General features: G+C 34.1%; 1 protein-coding gene across 1 annotated transcript; it reads right to left on the bottom strand.

Moving 5' to 3' along the window:
• Positions 1 to 7,801: 7,801 nt before the first annotated feature.
• On the bottom strand, positions 7,802 to 8,086 carry LOC125861335 (F-box protein PP2-B10-like). The gene has a single exon (XM_049541254.1). It carries the CDS (start codon positions 8,084 to 8,086, stop codon positions 7,802 to 7,804), a length of 285 nt encoding a protein of 94 aa, XP_049397211.1.
• Between the last annotated feature and the right edge of the window lie 3,022 nt (positions 8,087 to 11,108).

Below are 11,108 nucleotides of genomic sequence, written 5' to 3'. Positions count from 1 at the left end.
TATCTACGGTAAGGTAGAAGAATTGGATAATTGATATAGATCCTCCCACAAGTGTAATCTCTGGAAACTATCACATTTGATATAAACTACAATAACATGGAAACCTTTGTCCAGGTGAGTATCATGAATCTTTAGAATAATTTGTTGTGTTGAATCCACTACAATATCCACTTGATATCCCTCCTTGACAAACAACCAGATTTTGCCATTACAATTAGCTTTGGCAAAATGCATTCCCAATCTCCTCCTATGTTTGTTGATGTGACTAGCATTTTGAAATGATTCCATTAAAACAATAAAAATGAATTTATGTGCTCTATTCAAAATTTGAACTCTTTGAAATGTTTTTTGAGTCTTTACGGACCTAATATTCCAGAAGAAAGACTTCATTATTGAAACTTATTCTTTTGTAGCCCCCTGTTAGGCAATGTTCTGGTAGAGTGGAAACCTACTATATTGCCACCATTCTTCCAAATTTTGACTTTTTTGTTCGTTTTTCTCTGACTCTCTCCATCCCCTAAACTATCTACTCCATTATTATATTCTTATCTTCCTTGAGATGTGAGATGCTTTGTTGAGCAAGATTCTGAGGAGAATTCTCAGTTGTAGAATGGGATACAATATCATGTAAGACCTTGTGATGTGAAGTACCATTAACTACCACATGCTCCTTATTTTTTATTTGAATTATAATTGGAATCTCCACTACTCCCAAGGAGTTAGATCCCTGTCTTGCCCATGCATGTTATTGTCCCCTATGCCTAGTTGTTGTTCCTACTCTAGATATTGTTGCTCCTTATACTTCTCACTTGACCCATTGTATTGTTATTTGAAGAACTCTGTCTGTTTATATCTACTTGATTTTGAACTGAACAAACTTCTTCTTCTTCTTCTTGTTGCCTGTCTTGCTGACTTTGTAGTTAATATTTGTGTTGTAGCCACTGCTTTTTCCTCCAAGTTGATTTATGTTGACACCACAATATCAATACAATGCCCTAGAGATTTGGTTTGCCCATGGTTCGCTCAGAATATTGTTGTTGTTCTTACGTATTAATATTAGAAGAGATGATCTTCTCATTATTGATGTTTGTTAGCCACACCACCTTATTAATCTCATCCTTTTTTACTACTGAATGACTGTCGCTGGTTGGAATAGCCCCTTGCTTATTTGTAACAAAGGCATTGCTGTTAGAAGATTCACGTGATTCATTTGTAGCTAATGAATTATATTTATTTATAATTGGATTGTACAATTTGTAGTATTTTGAACTCGAGTCATAGCCAACAAATACATACTTGACACTACGATCGTCAAGTTTAGCTTTCCCTTAATGTGGAACATGAGCATAGGCTATGCTCCCAAAGATTATCAAGTTCTTGACACTTGGCTTTCTTCCGCTCCATGCTTCTTGAGGTGTTTGATCTCGTACATTTTTTGTTGGAGACATGTTGCTCAAATAAACTGCACAAGAAACAGCTTCGACCCAAAATTCTTTTGGTAGATGTTTATCTTTCAACATACATCTAGCCATATTAAAAATTGTTCAATTCTTTCTTTCTGCAACTCCATTTTGTTGGGACAAGTAAGGTACTGCTAGAGGGCGACGAATTCCATGAGATTGACAGAAGTCATTAAATTCTTTTGAAGTGAATTCGCCTCCTCTATCAGACCTTAATGCTTTTATTTCATAGCCACTTTCTTTTTCTACAAGTGCTTTGACATTTTTAAAGGCAACAAAAACTTCAGATTTTTACTTCAAGAAGTATACCCAAGTCTTTCTACTGAAATCATCAATAAAGAGCAAGAATTATTTTATTTTACCAAAAGAAGGTGGATCGATTGGACCACACACATCGGTGGATCGATGTTGTCTCCTTTGGAAAACTCCTCCTTGCATGTTTTCCAAGAAGACAAGCTTCACATAGCTGATTTGGATGGTTGATTGACGGAATCCCATCAACCATGTTCTTGTCTCCCATTGATTTGAGCGCTTCTAAGTTCAAGTGCCCAAATCACATATGCCAACACCATGAGTCATCTTGCACGTTAGCCTTCAAACACTTTGCATCGATGGTTTTAAGATTCAAAGGGAACAACCTATTCTTTGCCATATGAACTTTAGCAATTAAGTTGTTACTTGAATCTCTAAGCCAAAGATGCATATTTTTCATACGAATATCATATCCTTTTTCAAGAAGTTGACCCAAACTCAAAATATTACTTTTCAATTTTGGCACATAATAGACACTGTTAATCAATTTATGGCCACCATATTTACAGGATATCAGAATCGTACCTATCCCTTCAATTTGGATCTTTGATGTATCTCCAAAAGACACATTACCTTTCACCGTCTTCTTTATCTCCACAAATTTATCTTTGTGTCCACACATATGATTGCTTGCTCCATTGTCAAGATACCATGAGATGCAATTATCTCTATCTTCTTTTCTGAGTGCTAATAACAATGTTGACTCATCTTCATCTTTGTTGTTGTCAACAAGATTAACTTTCTCTTCAACATTACTACGACATTCCCAAGAGTAATGTCAAATTTTATGATAGTTATAACACCTAATTTTAGATTTGTCATACCTCATTTCATTTGTTCCTTGATAGGCTCCACGTCCTCTACCTTCTCGTTGACCACAGTCACGGCCTCTGAATGATTGGTGACTCTTATCTTCATTGTTGAATTTATTGGTATAACTTCTTCCTCTTCCACGACCTCCACGACCTCGCCAATGTACATTTCCTTTGTAACTTTTCTCACTTCAAATCCTTTGAAGGATGCCTGAGTTTTAAGAAGTTACTCTAATGACTCTTTTTTTCTCCTTTTCATTTTCTCTTCGTGGGCTAGTAAAGAACCTTCCAATTGTTCTACCGTCATAGAGTCTAAATCTTTAGACTCCTCAATAGCACACACCACATAATCAAATTTAGGTGTTAAAGAACGAAGGATATTTTCTACCACACGCACATCATCTACTTCCTCCCCATATCTTCTTAGTTGATTTACAACAGCCATCAATCTTGAACAGAAATCTGAAATGGATTTGGATTCTTTCAGTTTTAAAACTTCAAAATCAGCCCTTAGAGTTTGAAGTTTTATCTTCTTTACTTTATCAACTCCTTGGAGAGAATTTAGTAAAATCTCCCAAGCTTCTTTTGAGGTGGTTGCATCAGCCACCTTTTCAAACATGCCATCGTCCAAACATTGATGGATGAGAGTGAGGGCAAGTTGATCTTTCTTTTTTGTCTTTAACAAGACCTCCTTTTCATTTGAGGACAAAGTTTCCTCATTTGCGGGTTTTGTATACCCTTTGTCTATAATGTTCCAAACATCTTGAGAGCCAAGAATGACTTTCATTCATAGACACCATCTTTCATAATTTTTTCTTGTGAGACAGGGGTACTGAAAGGACAACGAACTATTATTTGTCATGGCTCTGATACCACGTTATTGGATAAATATGATACCCGAATAAGTAATACAATAATATTGATGAAAAACTTGGTAGTGTCAAAAGACTACTATTCAACACTCTTTTATTTCTTACAACTCACAACAATATTACTTCCACGCTATTTTCTCCCGAACTAAGAATGGTTTGTGGATTACTCTCTACTCTCTATTGCTTCTCTATTTTTTGGTGTATCTTCAAGTGTTCCATTACACCTCTATTTATAGAGTTTTGAACCTCTTGATTACATCATTAATGATATAAATGTGGTTGCCAATTTCTACAAAGTTTGGCCGCCAAACTCTACCACAACTCTACCAAACTTTGACTACCAAAACTCTACCAAACTTCCACAAATGTGGCTACCAACTTTCACATTTGTGGCTTGCCAATTTTCACATTTGTGGTAAGTAATTTCAACAAATGTGGATACCAAATTAGTTATTGTTTTATTCCCACAAATCTTTGGGTAAGAAGGCTCCTCCACTTCAGTTCCCTTGGCCATTTCCAATGACTCATTGAATTCCCGCAATTCTGGATGTAGGATTTTGTGAATATTCTTGGTGTGACCTTGAATCTTACACTCTGAACAATATTTAGGAATGTAGTCATACTTGATAGGGATCTTATCAGATTTCAACTTTCCAGTCATCGCATCAAGAATGTTTACAACCACTGCTTTAGGAAGAGAAGCTGCTAGATCCACCAATACTCTCACCTTTGCACAGCTAGGCCTAGATTGATTGATGGTGGCTTGGTCTAATTGTAGCGGCTTACCAACGTCTGTAGCTAAAGAGAAAAGACTCTCTTTACCAAAAAAGGTTGGAAAAAGGTTAAGAAAAGAGACCCATGCCATGGTTTCCTCATCAATCTTAAAATTTACGTCCCAAGTTATGGTTCTCATCAAATATGAATACCCTTCTTTTACACGTAATGTAAAATGCTCCTTTAGATATGAGATTGATTTAATCCTCCTTTAAAAATAATCTAATAAGGATATGTCAATTGCGAAACAATCCTATTTTGCATTTGCTTTGATGTTGCATTATTGGTGGAATATTATTTATTTTACAAAGTCTTGGTCTCTTTCATTATTCCAAAAATGTTTCTCTTTCTTAAGATTTTTGAGGTTAATGGATTTTAGCCAATAAATGTTTCATACGTTTTGTTTAAGAAAGAAGTATATGTTTCAGAGTTGATTTCCTTCGGTATATTTCAAACAGACTAACAAAATCTGATTTATTTGGTTCAAATCCAAGTCTACTGCTTTTCACTTTTCAATGCCTAAATTTCATCACTTTTACCTATTCTTCATACGGAAAAGGGTCAAATATACCGCTATATTATTGAAAATAGTTTAAATATAGCATTTGATATTCTTTTGATCTACATATACCTCTTTCGTTATATATTTGGTCTAAATATATCCTTCTCAATGTGGCGGAACCAGAAATTTCAGAAAGGGTGTCCAATAAAAAGAGATCAGCTAGTGAGATTTGAACACGTGAGCACCCTAAGGCTCTTTCAAGGCGTCTACAATCACTGGACAACACCTAGTTTTATCAAGAGTGTCCAGAATATGTTATTTAATCACTTTGTGTATCATCGGTATTATTTTCCAACGAAGGGTGTCCAATTGGACATCCTAACTATAACCTAGCTATGCCCTGCAGTTCTCACTGTACTTTGGCCAAATATTCTCTTTATCGGTTTGATATCTAGTCCCAACCTTAAAATAGATATGTGGAGGATTGGGATTAATTAGAAGGACCCAAATCATTTTGTCCGGGCCAACAACCAAAATAATGGGAGGGATGTATTTGGACCAAAGTATAACGGGAGGGGTATATTTGGACCAAAAATATAACAAAGGGTATATTTAAACTATTTGGGATAGTACAACCTACATGGGTATATTTAACCCTTCTCCATTTTTTTATTATCAACATGTAATCACTACTTTGCATCATTCAAACCATAATGTATTTATTGATTTTTCATTTTTGCGTATTTTGTTAAGATAAGTGTGATATGTAACTGTCTTTAACGGATCTTAAAGGATGTTTAGTCCTTTTCCTTTACGATAACAACAACCCTTACCTAGATTCAGATAACGTAACTAGACCATTCATTTAGAGTTAATTTTTTGCATTCTTTTAGTTAAATATTTATGTATCTTAATTCAAAACAACAACATACCCGGTGAAATAATTAGATGGAGTTAATTAATTTAAGAATCACCAATATGTTGTACTCCAATTTGATTGAGGTTAAAATGGGGTATAACACAACAGAGATGCATCATCTCCATCCATCTCGCTTCAACATCTCTGCCTTCTCCCGTATCATTGAAAATGTTTCCCATTTTTAATTCCATCCGGTCATCACATATTTTCATGGGTAGCCTCGCTCGAGGACCTCATCCCAAAAAATGGACAACTTTAGCTTGTTGCTCTAATTCATGGTAACTCTCAGAACCAACAAATCTAACTACTGCCTTATATTTCTAAGGCCATAAATCCATCTTCCAATTTGAACAGATAAGCAAAATAAGTGGTTCTTTTTAAAAGTATTCTAGTTCCAATTTTTCCTCAGATCCAATTAAGTTTAGCCACTTTAGAGAATCTACAAAAAATTTACACTTGTGCAGTAATTCTATTTACTAAGATAATTTCTTTCAAAGCATCCATTACGTGAAAACAAACCGCAAAAATATAAAACCTAGAGTCTGAATAGACAACCATTCCCAATAATAAGGTGTACCACCCCATATAATTCAAACTTTTTGTGCTGCGACCATGAGACACTTCTTCCCTGGCTTCTTCTCCAGATTTTTTTTTCTATCTGATAGATAAAATCAAAGATACAAAACATTAGGATTTAGAAATGGACCAAAAAGCCTAAAAAGAGAGCTAGACCACTTTTTTTATGTCTGATTGGGATCAGAACGGGCCAACCACGTTCATTTGACATGACTAACTAAAAGGTAGCCTAATCCAAACCACCTAACAATCCTTATCATGGGACAAGCAATTCATTATCCGTTCTTATCATGTTGGATAGGGCCAGTTGCGTGCAGACCCTTCCCACTAGACACCACTTCCACTGTACCACCCATACATATTATACAACCATAGACATAAGATAATTTTTTTCATTGACAATTAAATATAATATTCTGTATTCACAAAAATAACATATTCACAACAAAAATAGAAACAACAGGATTCAATATATATATATATAAAGTCAAGTAAACAATTTAATTTTCAAGTAATAGGCGACAAATTGACACCCCTTGAATAAAACTGGCTCCATTACGGGTGAGAGAGTCTTTGAGCTCGTGACATTTTGATCTTACTAGTAAATAAGATTTTATATGAACCAAACTTTTTTTGAAAAAGACAAACACAAAAAGGAGGGAGAAAGTAAAGAATTCATACCAATCTTCCTCAATAAAGAAGAATTTGAGAGTTACAAAGGCAGGAGTAAAGTTATTTCTTGGAAGAAAAAACCATTAGAGAGTCTCATCTAGCAAAAAAATGTTGACAATCAGATGGAAAAAATGTCTCTAAGATGATGTCGAGTTCTTCTACAAACATGAAGGATTGCAAGATAGTTGAAGACCTACTTGGTTCTTTCGGTGATGTTAAGGGAAGAATTTTAGATATGCAACCTTTAGGAATAAATGGGAAACAATCCATTGGAAAGAATCGAAAGATTAAAGTTGTTGAATTTGTGTATTGTGTATAAATAAATAAAATCTGCCAAACTTTTGATAAGTTTCTCAAATATCAAAAATCCAAACCATTTCTTAACAACTAAAAAACCGTCAATACAGAGTACATTTAAATCAAATTAAAGAAATAAAAAGGGAAACTATATATGAAATTGACACCCCAATCAAAATTGTATGCTAACATGAGATCGTTGTAGGACCCACCCAATATTGGACAAGTCCACCTCACTCTTGGACAACTCCATTGCCCCCTAACGAAGCTCAGCTTCTGTCAAAAAAGACAAATAGTTTTCTTAAACTAAAAGTACATCAGTTTGACATACTTAAGAGACTTTATTGCACAAATGTATTCATAAGACAATTTTGAAATTGAGATCAAACATAAGGTACTTGTACTAATTAATTGAACCAACATGACACAATGAATCAGATCTCCCCTGTTTCTTGTTAATGTTGAACAAATAAAAATATTGCCAGTTGTATGATTAATTTTTCAAAATAGTACATATTCAGATGATATGACACGAGTCCTACAACACAGTCCAAATGAGTGAGAGAGACTCATGTCTAGGCGTAGCAAAAGAAATTTTGTCTTCTTCATTCTGGTCGAAACTCTACTCCTTCAATTAAGAGGTCGCCATTCCCAAAGCGATGCCTAATCTCCAGTAGTCGCGCTTCAACATCTCTTTCTTCCCCTACATCATTAAAAAACTTCCCCATTTCTATTTCCATCCATCCATCACCTCTTCTTTGAACATTAGGATAACCAGTTCTCCTGCGTTTTCGCCGTACCTCAGTCTGACGATTGGCAAATATAACAACTGAATTACCAATTGCAATATCATCATATACATTTGGATCTAATTTGAACACAAGATACATAATGTATGTTGTTCTCTTTGACAACATTTGACTTGCAATCTTCCCACGAATATAAAGTGAGCCAAGACCCCGTAAATAAGCCACTTTTGAGAATCTGCAAAAATAATCACTTTTCTTAATACATATAGTTCATTTAAATGTCTACGAATGCATGTTTTGTTAATGAAGAAATTATTGGTAAAATCTTAGATAATATCATGTAAACAATTATTATTTATTTTCTTTAATATTCTCATCTTCTACTTCACAATCAGTATTCTTTTGCAACCAATGCTGAAAGATTATATTGCTCGAACTCAAAGTAAGGAAATAGTTTATCTAAAGCATGTACGTCTTGGGAAGATGAGCTATAGGTAAACAAAAATCAGGGTGTTGTAGTCAATATTCAAAGGCCTTCCTCAACTTGAGATCGGAGAAGATAATATATGTGCTAGATGCCAACATCGAAAAGCACCAACTTTCTTATGGAGAATGAAAATATCAAGCCAAGAAGCCACTAGACCTGACGCACTCAGACGTGATTGAACCAGTAAAGCAGCCTTCTATCAGTGGTTAAAACATGGTAACATTCATTGATGACTTCTAAAGGTACAAATTTAGTTCTTAAAATTTGAAGTATTTGAGAAGTTTAAAGAGTTTCAACATACTATGGAGAATGATATCAGAAGGAAAATCAAATGTTTATGTACGATCAATGGGGGAGAATACACATTATATATGTGGGTTCAATGACTACATTAAAGTAAGATGAAAAGTCGACAATTGACTTACCCAAATATGCCAAAACAATATGGGATTCATCTCACCATTAGAGAAACTCAGGAAGATGATACATATGGTACATCACTTTGAAGTACTTATATGGGTGTTTTATATGTTCATGCAAGATTATCTCTTTAGCAAATTTAATAAAAGACTATTTTTTGCGTATTAATTGTTACGATGGACAAAAAAAAGGATAAAGTTGTTGTGACCCAATCACCAATTGAACATATGTTTAAAGAATTATGATATTTTATGAAGCATAAACATGGTTTTTCAAAGAATTTTCCTACCATACTCAAAAGGACTTGAGCAAAAATTGCAAGAAATGCTCAATTAATGAAAAAGAACAGGGGAACATGATAGAAAAATTATCCAAAGAGGAAAACCTAAATCACCTGCACCAGAGCTATCTTCACACACACAAAAATAGAAGTACATGTAAAACGAGAGACTTTGATACTCGAAACGTGTTGCATGAAGAAGTCCAAAAAGCACCAGAAGGACAACTCAAGAAGTCTATATGACCGAAATGTCCAAACACCATGTATATGAATGCAACATCATCAATGGTGAATACCATCTTTGAAATATATTCAAAGAGTAGTGAATGGAGAAGTTAAAGGGAGGAAGAAGTTCATTATATGCGTAGACATGAAAATGATTGCAAAATCTCAGGGATCGCTCAAAATAGATGCAAAGAATAAATTAAGTTGGTTCTGAGGGGGAGTATTAAAAAGTCATTACAAACCTAATTAATTTCTAAAATATTTCAAAAAAGAATCTAGAAGATCCAATACTTATGGATAATTGAGGGAACAACTCTGGAATGAGAGCTCTACAGTACAAAGTCAAACATTCTAGAGATAAGTGGAAGGTGTACTCAAATAAAGAGTGTGTGCTTGTAGACACCTATAAATAGAGTTATTGATTTGAGTAGTATGTGTACTCATATAAAGATTGTGTTACCCTATATTATTTTTAGGGAAAATGCATAAGTACCCCCCAACCTATGCTCGAAATCTTAGAGACACACCTAACCTTTACTAAGGTCCTATTACCCCCTGAACTTAATTTATCTATAATATTCTACCCCTTTTCGGCCTACGTGGAACTATCCTTGAAAAAAATATCAACATGCGCTGGGCCCACAAGATAGTGCCACGTAGGCCAAAAAGGGGTAGAATATTACATATAAAATAAGTTCGGGGGGGTAATAGGACCTTAGTAAAGGTTAGGTGTGTCTCTGGGATTTTGGGTATAGGCTGGGGGGTACTTATGCATTTTCCCTTATTTTTATACTGTTTTTAGCATTTAATAATTCTTTTAGGATTAATCTTTATTTTTTAACTTTTATTTTATTTTAGGTAGATTTTACTTGGTCCATACCACTACTCTAGACACTCTTCAGAGCTATTACTTCAAGTTAAGGCCTCAATCATAAATCATATTACTCTAATATCAATTATTACATATTGAATAAGACAACTAAACCCTAAAAGTAGTCTATTAGGATGGGAGAGAACACTCAATCCTATAAACCCCTTAATATTTTTCTTTTTAAATGATAAGGGTAAAATTACCTATAACAAAGATGGTAAGATTCCTTGCAGTTCAGAAAAGTTAGTTCGCACCAGTGAAGGGAGTTATCTTTACGAGGAAGCTTTTGAAGTGCATTTAATTAGGCTCAAACATTACGATCACTAGAGAAAAAACCTGGATTTTGTAAGTGATAGATGTTGATTTTATTACACAAGTTTGCATCATAAATATAAAATATCATCTTGTTAAGTATACATGTATGTACTTGATATTGATTCAGCCATTCCCTGAAAAAGATGTCTTGATTCACTGAAGTATGTTATTGATTTTATTATTTAGATGTTCTAATTGGAAGTTAGAACATTGTGTTGCAAGAAATAGCTATAATAGTTGATTTGATATAAACACTAATATTTACAAGTAAATATATTTTTTGTCATAATGGGTTGGCTCATTACATAGACATTTACATATACATTTAGTTCATACTTTTTTTCCAGAACCCTTCTTATCTTAATTGGCCAGTTTCAAGCTCGAATAAAGAAGGGTTCAGGGTATGACTCCTCATAATACAAATATTATTTGTTGTTCTCATCTCGTAATTCTATCTTTGAAAATATGAGGAACATAAATCACTTATAAAGTCCACTATGTTTTCATAATGTCTGAACCAACTTGAACGCACTTAAACTTCACTATCACAACTTTTTTTTTTTTT

Source organism: Solanum stenotomum, chromosome 4, assembly GCF_019186545.1.
Source record: "Solanum stenotomum isolate F172 chromosome 4, ASM1918654v1, whole genome shotgun sequence".
Lineage (NCBI taxonomy): Eukaryota > Viridiplantae > Streptophyta > Magnoliopsida > Solanales > Solanaceae > Solanum > Solanum stenotomum.
Note: the sequence above shows the minus strand (reverse complement) of the source record. Positions and strands in the feature narration are given on the sequence as shown.

Bases quoted from the DNA above. Each gene is read 5' to 3' on its own strand.
- LOC125861335 (XM_049541254.1), bottom strand. From the start codon at position 8,086: ATGTATCTTGTGTTCAAATTAGATCCAAATGTATATGATGATATTGCA.